The following is a 24,389-nucleotide window of genomic DNA, read 5'->3' on the forward strand; positions in this document are numbered from 1 at the left end:
ACAAGAAAAACCGGTGGTGCATAAATGTTGCACTCTTCCCAGGCATAGGGGCATGGAAGCCAGCTGAGGACAGTGAGTGTAGACGCTGGCTTTCTGCCGTAAACTGTGAACCGCTGTGCGGTTGTGCGACTGCTGTCCTGGGACCAGTCCAGCAGAAGGCAGAAGCCTGGCGAGACCCTGGGAGGAACAGGAACTTTTATTCTTTAGTTTATTATTACTATTTTTTCAGTTATTTTATAATTTTTTCAATGCTTTTTTAATTTATATATATATATATATATACACACACACACATATACATATACATATTATTTTTGGTTTCCTTTCATTGTATTTTATTTTATTTTTATATGTATATGTCTTTTTCATTCTTTCTTATTTTGGGAACTAGTTTCTTTTAATAAGCAGACCAAAACACACCCAGGATCTAATTGTTGTTGTTGTTGCTTTTTCTTTTCCTTTCTTCCTTTCTTTCCTGGACAAAAGGAAGAGATGCAGAATTCACCCCAAAAGAAAGAACAGGAGGTAGTACTCACAGCCAGGGATTTAATCAGTATGGATATAAGATGTCTGAACTAGAATTTAAAACAATGATTATAAGGATACTAGCTGGGCTTGAAAAAAGCATAGAGGACACTAGAGAATCCCTCACTGTAGAGATAAAAGAACTAAAGTCTAGTGAGGCCAAAATTAAAAATGCTAGGACCAAGATGTAGTCCGAAGTGGAGGCTATAGAAATGAGGATGAACAAAGCAGGAGAGTGAATCAGTGATATAGAAGATAAAATTATGGAAAATAATGAAGCTGAAAATAAGGGGAAAAAAACTATTAGATGATGAAGGTAGACTTAGGGAACTCAGTGGTTCCATAATGCAAAATAATATCTATATTATAGGAGTCCCAGAAGAAGAAGAAGAGCAGGGAGAGAAGGGCAGAAGGTTTATTTGAACAGATTATAACTGAGAACTTCCCTAATCTGGGGAAAGAAACAGGCATTCAAGTCCAAGAGGCACAGAGAACTCCCCCTCAAAATCAACAAAAATAGGTCAACAGCACAACATATTATATAGTGAAACTTACAAATTACAAAGAGAAAGAGAAAAACCTGAAAGCAGCTCAGGACAAGAGGTCCTTAACCTACAAGGGTAGACACATAGGCTGGTACAGAACTGTCCACAGAGACCTGGCAGGTCAGAAAGGACTGGCATGATATATTCAATGTGCTAAATGGGAAAAACATGCAGCCAAGAATACTTTATCCAGTAAGGCTGTCATTCAGAATAGAAGGGGGAATAAAGAGTTTCCAAGACAATCAAAAACTAAAAGAATTTGTGAACACTAAACCAGCCCTGCAAGAAATATTAAGGGGACCCTTTGAGCCAAAAGAGAAACTAAAAACAAAGACTAGAAAGGAACATAGAGAATCTATAGGAGCAGCGACTTTACAAGTAATACATGGCACTAAATTCATATCTTTCAGTAATTACTCTGAAAAATAAAATAAGATGAAAATAAGGAGGCAAACCATAAGAGACACTGAACTCTAGAAAACAAACTGAGGGTTGCTGGAGGGGAGGTAGTTTGGGGGAAGGGATATTTGGTGATGGGCATTAAGGAGGACACTTGATGTAATGAGCACTGGGTGTTATATGCAACTGATGAATCACTAAATTCTACCTCTGAAACTAATAAATAAATAATTACTCTGTAAATACATTAAATGCTCCAATCAAAAGACATAAGGTATCAGAATGGATAAAAAAAACAAGACCCATTTTTCACAGAGCTGGAACAAACAATCCTAAAATTTGCATGGACCCAGAAAAGACCCGAATAATCACAGGAATGTTGAAAAAGAAAACCAAAGCTGGAGGCATCACAATTTTGGACTTTGAGCTGTATTACAAAGCTGTAATCATCAAGACAGTATGGTACTTGCACAAAAATAGACACATAGATCAATGGAACAGAATAGAGAGCCCAGAAATGGACCCTCCACTCTATGGTCAACTAATCTTTGACAAAGCAGGAAAGAATATTCAATGGAAAAAAAGACAGTCTCTTCAACAAATGGTATTGGGAAAATTGGACAGAAGAATGATGCTGGATCACTTTCTTACACCATACACAAAAATAAATTCAAAATGGATGCAAGACCTAAATGCAAGATAGGAATCCATCAAAATCCTAAATGAGAACATAGGGAACAACCTCTCTGACCTCAGCTGTAGCAACTTCTTCTAGATGGGGCAAGGGAAACAAAAGCAGAAATGAACTATTGGGACTTCATCAGGATAAAAAGCTTTTGCACAGCAAGGAAATAGTCAACAAAACTAAAAGGCAACCTATGGAATGGGAGAAGATATTCACAAATGACATATCAGATAAAGGGCTAATATCCAAAATCTACAAAGAACTCATCAAACTCAACACCCAAAAAACAAAACTCCAGTCAAGAACTGGACAGAAGACATGGACAGACATTCCTCCAAAGAAGACATGCTAATGGCCAACAGACACATGAAAAAATGTTCATCATCACTCAGCATCAGGGCAATACAATTCAAAACCACAATGAGATACCACCTCACACCAGTCAGAATGGGTAAAATTGGCAATTTAGGAAATAGCAGATGTTGGCAAGGGTGCGGAGAAAGGGGAACCCTCCTACACTGTTGGTGGGAATGCAAGCTGGTGCAGCCACTCTGGAAAACAGTATGGAGGTTCCTCAAAAAGTTAAAAATAGAACTACCCTCTGACCCAGCAATTGCACTTCTAGGTATTTATCCAAAGGATACAAACATAGAGATCCGAAGGGGCACCTGCACCCCAATGTTTATAGCAGCAATGTCCACAATAGCCAAACCATGGAAAGAGTCCAGATGTCCATCAGCAGATGAATGGATAAAGAAGACGTGACATATATATACGATGGAATATTACTCAGCCATCAAAAAGAATGAAATCTTGCCATTTCTAATGACATGGAAGGAACTAAGGGGTATTATGTTAAGTGAAATAAGTCAATCAGAGAAAGACAAATACATGATTTCACTCATATGTGGAATTTAAGAAACCAAACAGATGAACATAGGGGAAGGAAAGAAAAGTAAAATAAGATGAAAACAGAGAGGGAGGTAAACCATAGGAAATTCTTAGGGAACAAACTGAGGGCTGCTGGAGGGGAGGTTGGTGGGGGATGGGGTAACTGGGTAATGGGCGTTAAGGAGGGCACTTGATGTGATGAGCACTGGGTGTTATATACAACTGATGAATCACTAAATTCTACCCCTGAAACTAATAATACAGTGTGTGTTAACTAAATTTAGGTAAAAGAAAAGAATCTTTTTTGATTTATTAGTGGATACCTGTTGTTGTTGTTGTTATTGTGTTTTGTCTGCACGGCATCCCATATCCCACTTCTATTAATAGCCCCCTCTCTCCTTTGGAGAAATGTTCTCATTCCACTCTCCAGTTTCTTCCTGGTCATAAGTGGACTTGCCATCTTTTTGGCCACAATGATTAGGTCAAAGATGGCACATGACTCACTATGGGTCAATCACAGCCTTTCCTCATTGTCTCATGGGTAAGGCCTTTCACCTGTCTTGTCACATAAGCTGGAAAATTGTGACTCCTGGACTGCTAGTGTCTTTATTCCTGCTTTGTAGAGAAGGTCTGTCCTCACTGGGGGAAAAAATATATATATGTAAAAAGATAAGTAGATGTGAGTGATGGACATAGAGAGAATCTGACTACATTAAACCCAGATTTTCCCTCACTTCCTACAGCTCTTCTTCCATCTCATGAGCCACCCCAGGATCTTTCTAATAAACTACCTTCATCCCCTCCTTTTTTTTTTTTTTTTTTTTTTTTCCCAGCTAGTCTGAGTTGGCTTTCTGTCATTTGCAACCCGAAGATTTTGGACTAATATCCCTGCCAAAGGAAAAACTTCAGCTGGAACTCCATGTCTCCCTGTCATGAAGGAATGAGAAAAGCCAGTTTCCAGGACCACAGCAGCAACACCAAGAGGCTCTGGGAGAGGAGGGATGCTAGTATAGCTATTATAAATGAATTCCATTCAGTTAAACAAAGATCTTTTATAAGAACAGTGGTAAACAGAAGTCAGCATATATTATCTCTTCAGCTTTGCTCTGCTGGAGACTGAACATCTCCAGAAAAAAAACAAAATGAAGAATACATTGTTGCTGAACTGTTGCACTAGATTTGCAAACGAAATAGAAGAACACATCTCCTGAGAGCAAGGGTTGTATTTAAAAAGTGTTTTAATATAAGAGACTATAGAGTCTTCTCTGTTTTTGTTTTGTTTTTTTAAAGAGAGGGTGGGGAGGGAAGGAGAGAGGGAGGGAGGGAGAGGGAGAGAGAGAGATTTATCTTTTTTACAGCAAAAGGCCAGGGAATGGACTATTTGGTTGCACATTTCAATGACATAATTTTTGCTTGTTAATGAGAAACTGGCTTCACTGTAACTCTGAAGTATCAAAGGCTGACCTGACTTCAGAAAAGACTTGTATCTCAATGGTGGTAAAAAGCACACTTTAAAATAGCTTTAAATCAAAGGAGGCATGTGCCTCATTCCCACTTGGTCGCAAGGAAGAAACATGAGATTTTCCCCACTTGGTATCCACAAAAGTCTTCCCTGAAAATGTAATATAGCAAGGTCTGAAACATACAGAAAAACTCATCACTTCTAAATAAAGATCTCCTAATGCACTTTGATTTGATTTGCCAAAAGTGAATTCATACATGGCTTTTTAAGAACACACCTCAGGAACAATGTGAGGAACACCTCTATCCAACACCTTGAATCCCGGAAATGTGGTAGCAGAGGCATGCCCTGGGATGCGTGCCGCTAGAGGGCGTGTCAGGCTCACTCACCGCCCTTCTCCGGCGCGGGCTTGCCAGCTGCCTCTGTACCTCCTGCCGTATTTCATGAGTCATCTCAGACCACCTGACGAGCTTTCAGGAAATGCTTAAAACCAAATTCAGCAGAAAATCTTTCACTCGAATGGTGTGGTAAGTATTATTAGGATGTATCTGTCAAGAGTTTTCAGAACCTTTCCAAAACCTAGTTAAGCCTAGTTGTTTATTTCTTGAATTGAATACATATAAAAATGTGACTTTTACATTAAACAAATGGGAATCAACAGGGTGCAAACATAAGGTAACATATTTTTCACCACAACTGCCTCATTATAATCCATCCTATGGGTCTAGTCTTTCTTTGCTTCCTGAATAAAACCTGGATCCATAATTTCTTTGGTCACTTGACTAATAAATGGACTTTTGTTCACTTTTAACCCCCAAATAGTCTTATTTCTATAATTAAAATAGTGATTATTTTATAATGATCAAAATATTAACAATATTTAAAGTTAAAGCTTCTTGTTCTCTTTTATCTTAGGCTCATTTTAGTCTAGAAGCTTGCATTAAAGAGAAGTGCATGTACCTCCTAGATTTATCCCCCTTAGCACTTCCATTCCCTCTTTAATTACTCATTTCTCTTGGACCCTCCAGAGTTACTGTGTCTGTGTGGAGTCATTTTGGAGAGAAGGAGGACAGGTAAGAGCAAAAAACAAACAAGGTCTTTCTTGACTGGCATCAATGCAATATGGCGTTCTACCAAATATGAGTCCACAATAAAAAAAACTACAAAACATATAAGGAAATAAGAAACCATGAGTGAGGGTTAGCAGAAGTAACAAACTTCAAAAACCTATAAAGACTGCAGATAAATTACTGGGTATAAAGTATAAAATTAGTACACTTAATGTAGTCAAAGAAATAAGAGGGAATTGTCTACAAGAATAAGGAGTAGGATGGTATTCAACAATGACCATGTAAATCTGAAAAAGAACTAAACTGAGCTTTTAGAAATGAAAAATTTATTAAGTGAAATTAAAACTCAAAGAAGGAGGTTAGAGCCAACTGAAAAGAAAAATAGTGAACTGGAAGATAAACTTGAAGAAATTACCCAGAATACAGCACAAAAAGACAAAGGTAGCTTAAGCAATATGGAAGATGGAATGAAAAGGCCTAACATACATTTAATTGGAATTCTCAAAGGAAAGCTTAAAGAGAAGACATATTTGACATGTTAATAACTAAGAGTTTTCCATCATTAATGGAAGATTCAGGAAGCACAACAAATCCCAATCTGAATAAGTAAAAAAGAAATCCACACCATGTTAATTAAACCAAAGAACATGAGAGACAAAAAGAAAATCTTAAAAACAGCCAGAGAGACAAGACAGATTACTTTCAAAGGAAGGATAATTAGATTGGTAACTGACTTACAAGCAACAATAAAAGCCAGAAGAGAATACACTAATATCTTCAGTGTGCCAAGGGAAAATAAGTATTAGTCTAAAATTGTCTACTCAGTGAAATTATCTTTCAAGAACAAGAATGATGTAAAGACTTTGTTTTAGATAAACAAAAATGGATAGAGTATCCTACCAAAAGACCACCACTAGAGAAAACTTCCTTCAGAAAGAAGGGAAGATTTCAAAAGAAGACCTGAAATGCAGAAAGAGAAGATGTGTAGAAAAAAACATGTAGGTGATTCTAAGCACTTTATATATTGATATTTTACTTTTTCTAAACACAGTATTTTATAAAGCTGAAAAAGCAAGATAAAATTAAAACAATGGACAAAATAGCAGAAAGTCCAGAGGAGGTAATCAGAGTTAAACTGTTTTGGAGTCTATCTTTAAGTTAAATCTACATGTGAGCATTTTTAAGTTAACTACTAAGAGAATTGAGCCCTCAACCAGGACTCTAAAATCTAAGACTCCCTTGATAGGGCCTGGCTAATAAGAAAGGATTAATACGGCCCTGAGGTACTTATCCCTTCTTTTGCTAACAAAGGTTTTAAGTGGCCTTCTCTGAATTATGATGCTGTAGAATTCTTCAGCTCTCTTCAGAACTTAAAATATCCTCCCACAATAGCTTCCTTCCTCCCTTCCCCAAGTGCCATTTCTAGCAAGCAAATACCTAATAAATGGACTTCTTGAAAATGAACTAGGTACCGTCACATCGTCCACCATCTTTCGTACTCTTCATATTCTCCTGAATGTTAGTCTGTGGAAAACAGTGAGTGTGGCAACGGAATCTATCCAGGCCATAGCTCGTGAAAGTCTGTGAAAACCTACTTACGCTCTGTTAGCGCGTGCCTTCCCTACAATGCCCCTGGTATTTAACCCTCTATCACGGTACTTAAAACAATCAGAGGCAGTCATGTGTGATTTTTCTTTTTCCTGCTGAGGTCACTTAATGTCAGATCATGATTAAACATAGTTGTGTTAATTATGAGTTCCTGATAACAAATGTAGGTGAAATACTTTATTTAGATTAAAACATTACAAGCAAATTCACTTCATATGTTTGACACTGAAAAAAAAATCATGGGCAAGAGTGATACAACATTTTAGTTTTGATGCCACAGACAAGGCACAAAATACCTGGGCAGGTGACTCTCATGACACAGATTTCTGACCCCTTTGTCTTCTTGTACCTTCTATTCCCCTCTTGTATATTCCCAAAGGGAAAATTCTCATTGGATAGTGTCTAATACCTTTGTTACTAAAGTGGCTTTTCCTTAAAGCCAAAGAGTGAAGTTATTTGTATCTCTTTTCGCTTTCCCAGAAGAGATGGGTCAGGCCACATGGGCTTGTGTCCAGCCCCAGTAAGAAACTCTCACAAAACTCCTAACTACACAGCTGCACCGCTTCCTTCTACATCTAGCCCTTCTTAGTTCTACCTAAAATCCCCAAATGCGGGGAGGATGCCAGATAGTTCACTTCTAAGCAGGTTGCCCCTGAACCCTGGAGTTCCAAGTCTAGATGAATTTGTAGTTTGGCTCAGAAATTCCTCTTCAAGGAGGAATCTGATGCATATTTTTGTCCAAGCCTTTTCCCCTCACAGCACAGCTAGTGAAAGAGAAACCATCCTTGAGGGAGGCTGGCGCCCATGCAGAGCCACAGTTCAGGAGTGGTGCTGGGCAGCACGAAGCGGCCCCGACTGCCCAGCTCCACAGCCTCGTCCCACCGGCGGCATGTGGGTGAGCACGGGGTCCAGGACTCTTGCAGCAGGTGCAAATCAGCCAGATACCAGTCCTGTGGGTGCTGCAGGAATTGTCTGGGAAGGACCCTGGGCAGACGGAGGGCCTGGCTCTATAATTTTAAAAACCTTTGGACTATAGGCAAATCACTTAGCTTTTCTCAAACTCAGCTTGACCTTCTGTTTGATGAGGAGGCCACAACATCCACCTTGCCTCTGTCGCAGGAGGGTGTTGTGAGGATCAAAGGATATAATGCATGTGAAAGTGCTCTGTAAACAGTAATACACCATAAAAATAACACAAATACTATTAGTATTAAACTTATCACCCTCAGCCAGTGCCAAAACTCAGGATGCTGCTTTAAGCAGCTCAACAGTATCTCTGTTCCACTCTGATAGTAAAAGCCCTTTACTTAAAGCTCCATGGATCAGCTTCCCAGGTGACTAGGAGGTAGGATCCTAGCAGAGAAAAAAAACAAAAAACAAAAAACAAAACTAGGCACTTTTTTCCTCTAGGACTTTAAGTACCTGGGGCCCTATGTTGGTGAATTTGGATCTCTAGATCCTATAAATCAATTTTAAACTCTAGCAAGATTCTGACAGCATCTAAATCTGATGTTGGAAGGGTATATAATGTAGATCTTATTATTCTTGCCCACCCCACTTTGGGTCTTAAGGTGGAAGTGGGAGTTGACCAGCCAGGCTGATAATCTGAATGCTTCAAAGAATGATTTGCCATTTCCCCAACGGTCTCTTTTCTTTCTGTTCATGATCTAAGTTTTGCTCAGAATGACATCGAGGGAATGAGAAAATTACCTGTGATTCCTATTGTCAGATCTGAGATTGTCACAATAGATCATTATTCTAGGATTAGAAACATCTAGAACCGGCTCTTGGGGAGTGCTCCGAGTTTTCCTTTCTCTCTGCCTCACACAGTTCTCCTACTTCTGGACCCTGGTGAGCCAGTCACCTCTGTCGCAGCCAGACTGCTGGGCGCTGCCCCACTGACAGCCCCAAGGGAGTAAGAGGATGTCTAAAGACATCCTCAAAGCCCAAGGAAGCCTCAGGACCAACTGCTTGGGGGTACACCATACGTATGATCTAGTGCGCCATTTGCCAAATGTATCTGATCACAGGACTCTTCTGAAACATACGTTAAAAGAACCCATACTGACTCCAGACCCACCTAATCAATCTCCAAGGTGGGGCCCAACAATATATTTTTAACAGCAATCACGTAATTTGTCTGGTTAGGCAATTTGGGGAAACACCGATCCAGCAGATAAGAGTTATAGGCTCGGAATCTAAAGGCCTAATTAGATTTGTAACTTCACTAATGGCAATGATGGTTTATTTCTCCATTTATAAAGAAAAGGGGAGGATGGATTACAACAGTATCTGCAACTTCAGCCTCTGAAGGTAATCAGGTAATCTAATCAGATTACCTATGTTATGTCTTTCAGAGTATTTAGAAATACTTACAGACGTGGCTAGGTGTCTTCAGCATGGAGTGCTTCGGGCTAGAGTGGCAGCCCCTTCCTGCCCCCCCACCACCACCACCCAGTCCTGCGCCAGGTGCAGAGTGAGGATCACAGGAAGGGAGATGAGAGGCCCTTTATCTCCGCCAGACTTTCTCTGTGTCAGTGAGGGTAGCCAGCAACACTCACGGCTGCAGAACTGAGCCCCTGGACAAGCAGATCCAGAGCTCCCCTGGGAGCATGCTTGCGTGAAAGCTAATGCGTACCATCAGGTCCAGGGCAAATGTCCCCAGCTTCCTAGCGAATCTATGCATGGCCTAAAGAAGCTGTTCTAGGAGAAACCTCTTGGCACCTGCACCCGCACCCCCTTCTCCAACACATCCCTGACTCAGCTGTGATTCACAGGCACACAGCACCTCCTGCATCATCCCCCTGGGCCCTCTGCCTTGTACCCCTCCCCATCCTAATTCATCTCTTCCCATCAGATTTTTTAATACTGGCTTTTTCAGAACACTGAGCTAATCTTTAAAGACAATGGATGGACAAACACACACAACATTTAAATATCAAAATATACCCATTTAAATTTAAAAACTTTAATTCTCTGGGTTTGTTGTGATTTATCCATAGCAATATTTCACATTATATGCATAAAATCTCCTACTTCTTTCTTGGGCATGTCTTATTTCCCCTATTGAATTGCAGGGTCCCAATGGACAGAGGTCATGTCTTACACAAGACTTATTTTGTACCCCAATAAAACCTAGGAAGGAAGCTAATATGTATAAGCCCTTCCTCTGCAGGAAACACTATTCAGGGAAGAAACAAAAGGACCCATTGGGAAAAGCCAGGGTGCCGAGGATGGCCAGCTTTGCCTTTACTTGTCTAGCCAGTCTTGTCTCTATCCACGTACCCAGAAACAATAGTGTTCTCTCTCTGGAAGTTTCAGTGATTTATGCAGCCCTACAGGGGACAACCTGGTCCCATTTCCCCAGGTTATTTCAGGAGCCTGTTGTCTTTGTGTTTTTTATTGTATTGTCTGTGTATAGTTTGGTTTGTCTTTGGAATTGCAGGTTTCCAATTTTAATCTTTCCCACGGCTCCCCTAACCTTCTCCAAAATCCTACATGCCCTTGGCTAACAAAAGCAATATGTCTGGTCTCTGCAGCTGGTGCTATGGGGCTCTTTGGTGGAGAGAAGCCTGACACAGTGCTCAGTGTGAAGAGATAAGAGCTTCTGCAGCTACCCAATATTCTCCAGAATTGCCTGAGCAAGTTGAAATCCAAAGCTGGTGACTAAGAAATGATGATGTTTAATCATCCTTTCCATCTGAATTGGGGCCCAAACAGATTAGACCTAGGCTCTCAGAGGCCAGGGACACCAGCAAGTCTAAAACTCAGCACCAGGGTATGGCTTGTGTCTTCCTGCCCTTGGAAGTGCCAGCACTGGGCTGAACTGTCCCTGGTTCCTCTCAGGCCAAAGCCACTGAGAAGTCCTTTGGTAGGCCAAGTCTCCTCCAAGCAATGATATCAACTCATCCTTCTGACCCTCACCAGCCACTTCTTTATTTCATTGCACATGTAGGACTGTTTTTGGAAATACCGTGAAGTAAATGGATACCAGTGGAATGGTGCTCTGAGACTAGGGCCCAGCTCTGGTCAGGTGGCTCTGAAGAAGACCGACAAGATGTTGAAGAAGAAACCTTCCTGGTTCATTGTCCTCCAGTGACTTTTGATCCAACCATGTGTCCCACCATAATGGTGCAGGGTGAAAAGCTTTGGCAAACGTTTGCCAAAGAAAGTGGAGATTTGAGACACCTAGGGTTAGATGGAGTCGGGGATTAAGGGCTGAACATCCAGACAAGGAGAAACAGTCAGTTTGTCCTTGAAGAGAAATGAACATTTAAAGGGTGCACCAACTTCTCATGCCTTGAGTCGGAATCAATTTGGGCTGGGCTCAGCTAGGCAATTCTCCTGTCGGGCTTGGCTGCTCACACATGTGTTTGCAATCAGCTGAGACCTCGATAGGCTGTCAGATAGGACGGAAGGGGTACTGGGCCTGTTTTTCTCATCATGCAGCAGGAGAGCCCAGGCTTGTTCATGTAGGGGCAACTGCAAGGTTCCCAAGAACAGCAAGAGAAGACAGGCCCCATGCACGAGAATTTGTCGAGTCTCTGCTTGTGTTACATTGGTTTGGGGCCACTGGCCAAATCAAATCACATGGCCACTCCCAGATTTGAGGGGTGGAGAAAGAGACTGCACCTCTTGATAAGAAGGGAAGAAACTGTGGCCACTTTTTTGCAATCTCTACAAATTACAAAATCCGGCGATATCTAGCTTTGGGATTTAGGCAACATCTATCATTTCAGCAAGGGTGGGAATCGGAAGTGCTCCTTCCTGAGAGAGCAAGATCCCTCGTTTCCCAAAGCATGGAGAGCAGCAAGTCTGGTGAGGCCAAGAGAGGCATGCGCCACATACCTCTGGCGTCCTGGGATAACAGAGCTGGGATGGCAGAAACAACTCATGGTAAATGAGGTACAGAACCAGAGGAGACTGAGTGGAGTTTGTGGGGAAAATGGCCCACATTTAAAGTATAATGAGATCACATATTCTTTTCCTCTTAAATTCTTTTTCATTCTTCTCTACTTTGCATAACCGCTTTCTCCTTTTTTTTCTTCCCCTTTTCTTTCATGTGTGTATTTTAAGCATTTCTCAAAAGGCACCTGATGACAATTTAATCAGAGTGCAGAGGGAAGTGGGGCTCTGTGGGTGGCACCAACCTGCAGAAAGTCCAGGAGAAGGGAGGATGAGGAGAGCCCTTAATGTCCAAGACTCAGATCTCACTGTGCACAGTAGAAAGAGAAAAAGCAGTTCAAGTTCTCAGAATGGAAAAAGAAATACCACTTATACAGCATTTCACAAAGGTATACTCTCTTTTGTCTTGTTCCAGCCACTCAAGAACTGTCACTTAGAACAGCAAATTGAGGTCATTTCTGTGATTGTCCAGCAGGTCACTGTCACTGAGCTCACCAAAGGCCTTCTGATTTTAGTGTAACAATAGTCATTGACTAGTGACTGGGAAGAGACGGGGATAAAAGGTATATTTTGCCTAAAGTTATCTTCCGTTGTCAGTACAAGACCTTCTTCTAATAGTAGTAATAAGCTTTTCTGCCTCTAAGCACAGCACAGGAGGTATAGAAGAACATACTTGTAGGCGGAGGCATTTTCTAGAGATTAGCAGTCCAGAGCTAACTCCCTTTCAGAATTGGAAAAGGAATCCTGTTTCAGCTACAGAAGAATACCAGGCAGGATGAACTCAGTGGGTGAGACACTCCATGTGTGGGAATGTTCTCACACGCAGTCATCTTCTTAAGTTTCTCATACTAGTTAGATGTACGCTGAGGTCTGGAATCAGCCTTCCTTAAAGGCTGCCCCCCATCCCTTGCCAAAGCAAAGATCAGCAAATCTTCCAAGGTGGTGGCCAGAGAAGGTCCCGGGCCTGCTGGCTCTTGGATTTGTGTCTTGTCCCAGTAGTCTGCTTCTGATTTCTAGTCACCCAGAGAGGTGTCTTCAAAACAAACATCAGACCACAAGGGACATCCTGGTTGGAAAGTCACTCTGGAAAAGAGCAGAAAGAGCACAATGTTAAACCACACAATGGTTAAAGAAACCCAACACAACACAGCAGATGGTTCCCTGGGGCACAGTCCACAACCTGTTCAGCGTCTGGCACACCCTGACTCAGGGCATCTCATTAGGTTTGTGGTTATTGTTCCCAAGCCTCAGTTGGTGCTGAAGCCAATGTACATCTGACAGAACTTAGTTCCATGGCCACAGAACAACTTCCCAACCCTCCAAGGCTAACTATAACATTCATAGCTCCACAACAGCTAGTGTGGATGGTGCTCCATAAACCCGACATGACCTGAAAGTTCACTCCCGGCTCATGGTAGGTACTTCATGGGTCATCTCACTGTTCTCTTTAAAGAACGACAAAAGACATTTAATTGTTCTGGAGAGGTTAATAACTTTTTTCCATTCATATTCTCTCCCCATACTACACGCTAAAGAGAATGTCCACCTTGAATTATGAAAAACAAAATGGTGGAAGAGGCAGGGTAACTGAGGAGGGAGCATAAGCACTTGGGCTCGCAGAATGGCCTCCAGAAAAAGAGCACAGGGGGCACAGGCACTTTGGCAGCCGAGAGTGGACATCTGTGACTGTCCCCCAGCGTTTCTCTGAGGTCCAGAGCTCACATCTGGGGGCTGAGGAATGGACTGGGCTGCTCTCGGCATTCACAGAGAAAGAATTAAAGTCTCCATAAGGCCAATTACAAAAGAGACAATTAACTGGGCAGGGACCAAAAGGTTTCCCTCACATACACACAGCACAATTTATAGTTTGCATTCAACAAAATGTCAAAGGAGAAAGGAAGTGAGCTGTCCTTCAAAAATAGGCACTAACCTTCTCTGGGATGTGAACGCTTTGGGAATTTTATGCCAGTTATAAACCCTCGCCGCCAGGGGTGGGAGACGGGGAGGAACGCGCGTATCAGCATGCACAGAACATTCTGCACACAGACCTCAGAGGTCCCCCTCAATGTCCGTGGTGGGAATGATGCCGCGAATCCCTGATGCTACGTGCTTCTCAAAGCTGGTCTTGCGGATCTGCGACTCTACCTCTACGCCCCTGCTATTTCTGCTTTAGGAACTCTCCAGGGCCCCACGCTTACTGACTCCACGCGTATGGCGAGGCCGGCAAAAATGAGCCCAGCCTCCGCGTTCCCAAAGCCGCCCCCGGGCCCCTGCCGCCCGGGACGCCCCCCCCCCCGCCCCCCTACGCGCGGCACCCGGCGCGGCCTCACCGTTTTCTTGGCGGGCTCCTTCTTGCGCTTCTTCTCGGAGCTGCTGTGGTAGGGCAGGTCGCGGCCGCGGTAGGACGGGCCCCGGGTCAGCTCGCGCTCGCTGTAGGGCGGCAGCGCGTCGTCGTCGGCGGAGTCGTCCTCGTCGTCCTCCGGCGCGGCCGCCTTGTAGGTGGAAGGCGGCGACCAGGCGTAGTAGGAGGCGCTGCGACGGCCGAGCTGCGCGCTCAGCCGGGACGGCGTCTCCAGGCTGCCGCCGCGGCTGGCGCCCTCGGGCCGCGTCTGGCGCTCCAGGCCGCCGGCGCGGGGCCCGTGCTCGTACTTGGGGGCCGTGCCCGGCGTCCGGCTCACCAGGCGCGGCAGGGGCGCGTCGTCTGGCCGCCGGCGCGGGGGGCTGGGGGCCCAGGCGCGGCCCGCGTCGCCCAGGGGCTCCCGGCTGCGGCTCCGCGGCCCGTAGTACTCCTCCGGCGAGCGGTCCGCGTAGAAGCCCCCGAGGGCGCGCGCCTCCGAGCGCTCGAAGCGGCCCCCGCCCCGCGCCTCGTGGCTGTCGCCGTCGGCCCGGCGGGAGCGCGCCCCGTACGAGTCGGCGAAGGCCGCCAGTTCGTCCATGGACACGGCCGGCACTCCGGCGGCGAAGTTCTTCCGGGACAGCATCTCTGACTTGGAGCGCTGCTGGCTGCGGGCAGAGGGCAGAGGGCAGAGGGGATGGCGGTCAGCCGGCCCTGGCCCGCACCCAAGGTCGGCGCCGTGTGCCAGGCCGGCGGGGGTGGGCGGCGGCAGGGAGCCGGAGCGGGACGCAGGGGCCGGCTGAACAGTCCCGGTCACCTCTGGCGCCTGGGAACCTCAGACAGTAAAGTGAGGGCGACCGTGGCTACCTCCGGGATTCGTGCTAAGGATCAAAACGGAGTTGTGTGGATAAAAATACTTGGTGATTTACATGGTGCTGCAACACACAGTGGGGCCTTGTGATCATTATTCTGTGGCTTCTGGTTGACAAGCACATGTGTCACTTCTCACACCCTGGAAGCCAGCGTGGGTGGTGTGGCTTGCGATACAAACAGTTGTGGTCCAAGGATAACCCTGTAATATCTGGTGATATACAGAAAAGCCTGTGCCTCCCTCAGAGCCCACGGCCAAGTAATCTCTGCGAGGTACCTGCAGTTGGTCAACCAGTCTACGAGAAAGGCGATGTCTACTGTCCTTCAAGATAAAGGACAGGTGAGTGGTGACCGTGCTATTCAGTGGGAAGAAGCCATACAAAACAGGGTGCACATCTTGGCCTCCCACACCATTGGCCAGGTGACTCTAGGTAACATCTGTACATTTCAGTTTCCCCAGCTTAACACGGGACAAGAACAGTACCTACCTTTTAGGGTTATGAGAATCAAACACAACCCGGGTTGTTATTGTTCCACCTAAGTAGCATTTTGCAAAAGCACTTGTGAACAAGACAACAGTATAACATGTTTGGCATTTTACCTTTCACATAACAACAATCAAAAATGATGGAAGGGCACCTGGGTGGCTCAATGGGTAAAGCGTCTGCCTCTTGTTTGGCTCAGGTCATCATCTCATGGGTTGTGAGATGGAGCTGATGCTGGGAGTCTGCTTGAAGATTCTCTCCCTCTCCCCCTTCCCCCCACTTGCTCTCTTTCTCTCTCTCTCTCAAATAAATAAATCTTTTTAAAAATGAGGGAGATGATGGATGGGAATTTTTAGAGGTTATAGGAAAAAATATTATGAGAAGGGCAAGGAAATGTTAATAAGGTTCATTAAGGAGAATAGAGTACCCATTTCAAAGGGGCTTGAATGACTGTTGCTACACATGGTGTCTGTGCACAAGCGTTCCCTTGCTTAATAAATATGAGAAGGGGATGCTCAACAGCCCAAAGAGAGGTGTGGCAGGACAACCTAGAATGGGAGACAGAGATGCTATCAGAAAACAGTCTCAGAGCCACCCTGCCTTCCAGTTCCAGCCCCTTCATCCCCAGCACCAGAACTGCAGCCCTGGCGCAGCCATCTTCACCCCTACCTGAAGCTCTCCCGGTCCTCTTTGTTATACTCCATGGCCGAGGGCCCCCGGCTTGCCCCACTGCTGCCCCCCATGACACCTGACCAGTAGTCAGGATTGCTCTCCAAGTCCCCGGACACAGGGAACTGCTTGCTTCTCATCTGGTGGTAGGCCTGGCGGAAGTTGCTGTCCTCCTCATGCAGGGAGCTGAGTTCAGAGATGGTGTTGTTATCTGCAGGGACAAAACCAGGCATGACAGAGCTTTCTACATACTAGGGTGGGAACTCTGTTAAGGGCTGAGACCAAGGCTCCCTCCCCAAGGCTTCAAGCCTGTTCCAGTTTGGTTGTAGACCTGAACTAATGGGGTTTGTGTTCTTAGCTCAGCAGGAACTGGCTCCATCCAGAAGCCCACTGGCTTAGAGAGGGGGAGGCTTCCTACATGCTCTGTTCTTAGAATAGGAAAACAATTGTTATTGTTCCACCTAAGGCATGTTTCCCAGAACTTGGGCTCTTTGCAGCTGGTTTCCTCCTAGGGCATCGTCATCCTTGTTCCAATGTTTTTCTTCTTCTTGTATAATTCTGTGAAAGCCATGATGATCCCAGGCAGGTTGAGCCAAAAGGGGCAAAAAGAGAAGAGAAGCCACAGTTCACAAAAAAATCTCCCTTACTGTTGACCACGTCCCAAGATGGGCCTTCAGAACCAGTACAGCCCCATGCCTTAGAGGAACCCCATTTCAGCCTCCTTCAGCTGTGCCCTTCACCAGAGCACAGTCCACAGGGGCAAGGGGACTGCACACCTAGTATCCAATCATGCCCTTTCTGGATGCTCATCCAGGAACGTGGACTATCCTTCCCAATTGGTACCAAGTCCATTTCCAGGGCCTACAAAGACTTCTTTGCCTCCCTAAAGAATATTCCAGGTGTATGTGGCCATGGGTGGCTAGGACAGCTAGGCAGAGGTGTGGTAAGAAAAGAGGGGCGGCTGCACTTATGGCCTGTTGGCCTCCACTTGTACTCTTCCTACAAGGCGGGGGCGGGGGGGGGGAGATGGTCACAGTTTTCTCATTTCCTAAAGTGGCTTAAGTAGCATTTTGCAAAAGCACTTGTGAACAAGACAAGAATCAGTCTAGAAAGAAAGAAAGAAAAAAAAAAAACCCAACCATTTGTTTACAGAACTTTGAAATGGATTGAATATCATTTTACTGAAAAAACACATTTAGTGATTCTATTTGCAATGCAACTGGATCCATTTGTTTTCTAAAATCCTTTGGTTAGAACTTCAAAATATTATCAAAATCAACATTTACAAGGTGTAAGGTTTGGCTGTTGAGTAAAAGGTAAGCCAAGATAGAATGTGGACAGCACAAATACGTGTCTCAGGTTCCCCTCTACTTCTCTTCCTTATCCCCAAGAGTTCTTGGAGGAGCACTCCCACCCACCAAGGAAAGGAAGGGCCTCCGCTCCCTCCCCCTGTTGCATAAACACAGCCTCCTTGTCCTATTTTACCAGGTCTGGGCTTCCTGCGAATGCCATTCATCTTGGACATGCAGTCAGTTGGTTTTGAATTATAATCTAATTTTTAAGCCTTTTCCTCCTTCTAAGGAGAATGGACTAGTAAGTGTCCATCTGAAAGGAAAATAACTCACATACTACTGATCAATAAAATCTAGAACCTTCCTTTTCTCATGATCCCAGTGAATTCTAATCCCCTGGGAACAGTACAGAAGGGAACTTTAAAAGGCAGCAAGTGAAACTATTGGAAAATCCCAATGTTGGCTCAGAACTTTCCTTAAACTTCGGGGAATAATGGATCTTTTCCGTTTCTCCACATAGTGAGGGCTATCTCAGTTTCGCCATTCATAGAGATGGACTGCCTAGGTTGTATGCTGCTGTAACATTTCTGCCACGTTGAACATAAACATCAACATCCCTGCTTCACAAACACCTAATAATGTAACTCTGGGACCAGGCAAACTTTTTCTGTACGGGGCCAGATAGTAAATATTTTAGGCTTTGCAAGCCATACTGTTACAATTATTCAACTCTGCCATTGCAGTGCAACAACGTATAAGTGAACTGGGCTGGCTCTGTTCCAATACAAACTATTTCCAAAAACAGGAGGTGGAACATATTTGCCCTGGGAGCTGTAGTCTGCAAGATCACTGCACTGGGCTTCTGGACGAAAAATATCCCAAGAGCAACCCCGTACCTACAAGGGGCAAGGAAAGTGAGGATCTTACTCGCAAATCTCGCAAATTCTTGAACCTGAAATTCCCAGTTCTTACAGAATCTTGTCACAACCTGAAACCATGAGATACATTTTACAATGAGATCTTCTAGACTGCCCCATGGCCATGATCCACCCCAGGGTTTACTCCGCTCTTCAGAAAGAGAGCCTCCCAAAGTCAAGTGAACTGTATTCCTACTTCATCTCTATGCAATTATTGTAACGTCAACCTGCAGGTTCCAGGAGATCTTGGTTCCAGTTCTGGCCCCGGCACCTCCGACCTGAGGTGCCAACACTGGGTACTTTCCTTCTCTGCTTCCTTTCCTCCTCTGAAAAATGGGAGAGGTGGAGTGAACCACCTCAATCTCTTCTGTTCTGACATACTAAAGTCCTCAGAGGTAGAAGGCTGTGATCTCTCAACAGAAACAGCTGCTACAGCCATGGGAGCCATCCAGGTTGCTCAAAAACGTTTTGTGTGAAGAGCACAGGACTGGGAATCAGAAGAGCTAGGTTCTAATCCCAGTCCGGTCACTCCAACCCTCTGGGTTTCTGTTTCCTCACCTGTACACTGTGAAGAAAGACCTCGGCCACCGCTAAGGTCCCCCTGGGTGCTCAGACGCCATTACCATCTGACCAGCCAGTCTCCTGAGACCATTTTAATCCAGGTAGACAGGAGACATCACCTAAATCAGGATCCAACCTTTAGTTTTAACCTCAGTTTTTTACTCTTTCTCTGAGCTGAGAGATTCACAGATTTCCTCCCGAAGCGCCTTCTCCTGGATCGCTATCTCTGTCCCCTTACAGGGCTCCATGACAACACATTACAACTCACTTGTCAAGTGCAGTGACATCTACATTCCTGACATTCCAATCTGGAGATGGTCTTTTTATAGCCGGTGCGGTGGGAGGATGCAGCAATGGATGCAGCTCAGACAGGATGAATTTAGCATTGCAGACTGGGAGGAATATGTTGTCCTTAATCTGAATAAAGCACCTCTAGTCTGGGACTGTTTCCCCAACAATTCCATCAAGCCTCTCCTCAGCTTCCACGGCGAGGAGGGTTCAGAGAGAGAGAGAGATGTTGTGACCTCACTACCGGGCCTGCCAGGACCCTCCAATAATTAGCCCGTCCATGTCAGACCTGCCCCGCGCTGTCTCTTCGTAGATGGTCATTCAGAATCCACCCCAAGTAATGAGCTGTGTCAGCTGCAGGGTGTCCAAGGGCTGTGAGTGAAGGCTGGGGCCCTGCCACCTACAAACTCAGTAATCTAAAAGTTCTTTTGACAAGAGGGGCAGCCTCTTCGCTGGCCCTCAATCTCTGCTGTTGGGCATCTCAGAGGGAACATAGGCCTCTTTTTTGTAGACTCCTTGGGCAGACTTGTCCTTCTACTTCACTGAGGCCTCCAGGTAGCAAGTCGGCAGCTGGACTGCTGTCCAATGGTAGGGGTTTTCACTTTGGAAAAAAACTCACATCTTTAGTCATTATTTTGAATGTATTTTAAAGAGAGTAGTAGGGAAGGACTCTTTGAATAAAACATTTCTAAGCCCAGGACTGCCTAGGCCCAGCAATGCTGACTGCCCCGTGGTGAGAAACAGCATTAAGCCAAGGTGGTACACACCGGGAGCCCTTTTTCTCCCTTCTGTGTACTTGGAGCTACTTTCTTCAGGACACCACCAGCACCCCTGCTAGTTCTAAGCCCTGAGAGCTCAGGGCTGCCCAAGTTTGGTAACCCCCCAATCCCCTTTAGCCGTGAACGCCTGCATGATGCACAGATCACATAGAACTAACAGACGCTCACATCTGCCTCTCATCCTTCTGGCTGGATCAAACTGAGCCAGTTCCTTCTCAACGTAGTACAGGACCTTCATGGAGTCTCTCTCTTTGTCGGCTTGAATCCGGTAACCTTTGCGAACTGTTGAGAAAAGGACAGGAAAGGAGCTGAAAAAAGCAGGAGGGGACCTACCTTTATTTTTACCAAGTAAAACACATAGTTCTTGCTTATAACAACTCTTTTTGAAATCGCCAGAAATAATCATCTATATTTATACTTATGGAACCATACCTGCGATCCCTTTTATCAGATGGTGCCCCTGGAATGGAGGAACAGCAGGTAAACAACAAAGTTCTATTACAGTACATTTTGGGTCATTTGTTAACTTCTGCTTCCTACTTGCTGACCTCCTGTAGCTCCACTTAAAGCTCACGGAAGCAGACTCACACTAAAAAGACAGGTTCTTAGACTGAGGACACAGATGATTCTATACCGTCTGAGGATCATGTCTTCACTTGGTGGGAGAACGTGTAAATAAAACAGACACCCAAACATCAGGGACCTTGACGAAGGTGGCCCGAAAGCCTCTAGTTTCACAGGAGATGATGCAAAAATTCCCTAACAGGGTGGCGCATGGGAGCCAGTATGACAGACTAAAGATGCATTAGTGCAAAATAAGGTGCAAAACACATGGATTGCTAATTATGGTTCCATTTTATTTCTTTGACATTTCCCTTTCAGGAAAGGGAATACCATATTCTAGGCATGATTAATTCAACCTGCTGCTATGTGGTTACAAGCAGGTGTTATTTTGGGGGCTTAATAAAAAACAAAACTAAAGCATGAGAGATAATACCATCTCCTACGTTCCCATCATTCATACTGTCAGGAACAAAGGCTGTTTAAGCCCCACATCACTTAGTATCAGTCAAGGCCAATACCAGCCCCAAGGGTGATCAGACACAGGCAAGTGTAATGTTCACAAATACGAGAAACAAGAGAGAGAGAAGGACCCAGTGGAATGGGGACAGAACAAATGGTAAGAGACAACACCCACCGTGCACTGCAAATGTGCTAGGTACTGTGCTAAATGCTTTACATGGACATCTGTTCCTCACCACCCCTAATGAAGTTACTATTAGCCTCAATTTATGGTTGAGAAAATTTTGGTTCAGAGAGGTTTCATAACTTACTCAAGAATAACTGGTGGCACTGGGGCTAGAACTACGTAATCTGACTGAAACCTCTCTGGAGCCCAGAAGTAGAGGTGGTAAAGAGAGACAGAAGAGGAAGACAGGAAAGCCCAGAGTAGGAAATGCTCGTAGGTGGGCCAAGGGTGGTATGATCTGAGGCACAGTCCTATCAGTCCTATCTTCTGGCCAGTCAGGACTATACAATGGGATGGAAGCAAGTAACCCAACTCCCAACATTCTCGGTTCCCAAAGTAGGGCAAATACCATAAAGAAACCACATGGCCGCCTGCGCCTCCTGAGGAGACTCGGCTTTCTGCTCTCTGGTCATGTCACCCTGGCTGCGGACAAAGTCCCACACACAAACGATGCACATGGAAGATTAAAATACAGTACTGCACAGCACTCCGATCACAGCCCTGGCACTGAAGACTGAAAGAACGCCCCCACACCTGTTTTCAGGTGCACTGATTTTCTATATGAGAACATTCTGGGCCGTTCATATTCACCTCAAATTGTGGAATTACTTTAAAAAATTAATGAATCTCAGCACACGTTTTTAAGTGGCACCTTCTCCTGGAGGTTAGATCCATAATCCTTATGCCGAAGCAATTATTAGTAGGAATGATTTTATTTATCAAGCTACACACTCTTCCATTTCTGCAGAGGCGTTTACAGAGTTGTACAGACAGTTCAATTAAAATGCAATTATCCCACGGAACTGCTATGTCTGTTCTGAGGCAGTTATGTCTGATGGATGAAACACAGGGCTAGGAAGTAGGGAACCAGGGGTTTGTAGGCATGCCACTGGTTTATTGAGGGACCTCAAATGATGACCTAGCAAGGACCCAGTTTTCATGTCCGTAAAATGCAACTAATACTTCCCAACCTTTCTCTTCATAAAGAAGACAAATACAGAAACAAATTAAAAAAAAAAAAAAGACAACAAAGACCAAATCATTAGAGTACTTTGAGTTCCTTGTAATTATTAGGGGCAGCTCAAATGGCACCACATCCAGAAAGCTTTTTCTTATTCTCATAGCTAGAAAGTTCTATTTCTTCTTTCTCTCTCTCCATATCATTTCTCTCTTATAAATCATTTACTCTGAACTTTTGTTATGACCCTCAATATATTCCAGTTTGTTCCAAATTATTTGTATAAATGTCTAATCTTCCCAAAGATGCTTGAAGGAAAAGAATTCTTATTCTACATCTGGGTAAAGCCCAGAACACTGCTTAGTAGGCACTTAATATATGTCTGTTTGAGCTGAACTGGGCCAGTCTGGGGATGGTGGTGAAGTTCATGATTTCTCTGGAAACAGTATTTTCAGTAGAGTTTCCCTCTCTAGACTGTCAACTTCCTGAGGATAAAGACCACTTCTCTCTGTTTATCTCTGCATCCCCGCACTTAGCCCAGAGCCTGGCACACTGTAGACACTCAAAACATTTGTGTTTGGACGAATGGATGAATGAGTGAATGAATGAATGAATGAACAAACGAACAGAAATCAGGAATAGAAACTCTATTACAAGGGATTACAAAGTAAGACAGAAGCAGCCATGTGGTTGGTTTATTGGGGGGTTTTGACCAGGAAGGGGAGGACTTGAATGGTAGCTTGAGGGAGCAGCAAGGCTTAGGCAAGTTTTGTTGTTATTGCTGATGATTATTTTTTAAAGGAGAAAACTAGCATTTGATAGGCATTAGGGAAGGGGCCTACTCTACCTGAGCTGTGGCTTTATCTGGGTGTTTTTAATATGTGAAGCACTATTACGGTAAACCTTCAGTCATACTGAGATGGGCTGGAGGTGGGGGGTTGCTGTTATGGAACAAGGTACCAGCTCTCCCCTTGTGGCGGGAGGTGGCGGCCACTCTCAGCACCAGGTGGAAACCTCTCGGTGAACTACAACTTGGACTAGAGCTTAGATTGTTTTCTGTGCCATTATAACAAATTATCATCCTCATTAGGAGACTGACTTGATCATGTATGCACAGGTTATCATGTCCCTGAGAAGTTACAGTAACTACTGGCAGCCTCAAATGAGGCTCTCAGTACTGGCATTATACAGAGACTGCACCAGAATTGATACTTTCAACCTTGACTTCTCAGTTGCACCAGCTAATGTCTTCAGAAACCTAAATCCCTCCAATTTGCCAAGAAGGACAGAGGCAAAGTATTGACATTTAGACTTTAGAGGTATCATCATTTGGTTTCAGTAGCTAAAAAGCTAGGCAATTCTCCCAGTAAAAGGTGTTGGGTTTGTTTGTTTTTTGTTTTTGTTTTTTTAATCCGTAATTTGTCTGAAGATCAGAGAACTCCGATATAGGGTGATATTTTAATAAGATGTGTCCTAGACTACTGGCCCGACGTCCAGCACTTTTTGGAAAATGACCTTTTTCCCCCAGGGATGTTTCAGTTCAGGGTGGATGGATGATTTATCTTTTTCAAGTTCTGTCCGGTCCAAGTCCTTTGGTTGGTGTGGCTCTTCATACTTCAGCTCCTCTAACTTATTAGCCTTGGCAACTTTGGTTTTAGTGGAGAGGGAATATTGGGATATTCATTTTGATACCAAACTATCACTTCAAAAATTTTTATTGTTAAAGTAATTGAGCGGATACTTTTGACCCAGTTAGCTGAAAATTAACTATTTTTCAGCTAATTTCTCCTTTCCAGCCAAATCTAACTTACACAACTTGCAAAAGAAGTCTCTAAGGCAGATACCCATGGCTATCGCCTTGTTTTTCCTGTCCTATCTTAATGAGCTAAGTAAGGC

At 44.4% G+C, this 24,389-nt stretch overlaps 1 protein-coding gene across 5 annotated transcripts in view; it reads right to left on the reverse strand.

Moving 5' to 3' along the window:
• Positions 1 to 8,993: 8,993 nt before the first annotated feature.
• ILDR2 (immunoglobulin like domain containing receptor 2) overlaps positions 8,994 to 24,389 on the reverse strand; it is a 59,236-nt gene continuing 43,840 nt past the window's right edge. For all 5 annotated transcript variants that reach the window (XM_032389269.1, XM_032389266.1, XM_032389268.1 and 2 more), the window contains 4 exons: positions 20,455 to 20,568; positions 16,450 to 16,660; positions 14,421 to 15,093; positions 8,994 to 13,173 (listed from right to left, as the gene is read on the reverse strand). In XM_032389269.1, the coding sequence (XP_032245160.1) occupies positions 13,138 to 13,173; positions 14,421 to 15,093; positions 16,450 to 16,660; positions 20,455 to 20,568 (1,034 nt within the window). In that variant the 3' untranslated portion in view covers positions 8,994 to 13,137. The remainder of the gene's footprint in view (positions 13,174 to 14,420; positions 15,094 to 16,449; positions 16,661 to 20,454; positions 20,569 to 24,389) is intronic.

This window comes from Phoca vitulina, unplaced genomic scaffold (assembly GCF_004348235.1).
Source record: "Phoca vitulina isolate PV1807 unplaced genomic scaffold, GSC_HSeal_1.0 scaffold54, whole genome shotgun sequence".
NCBI lineage: Eukaryota > Metazoa > Chordata > Mammalia > Carnivora > Phocidae > Phoca > Phoca vitulina.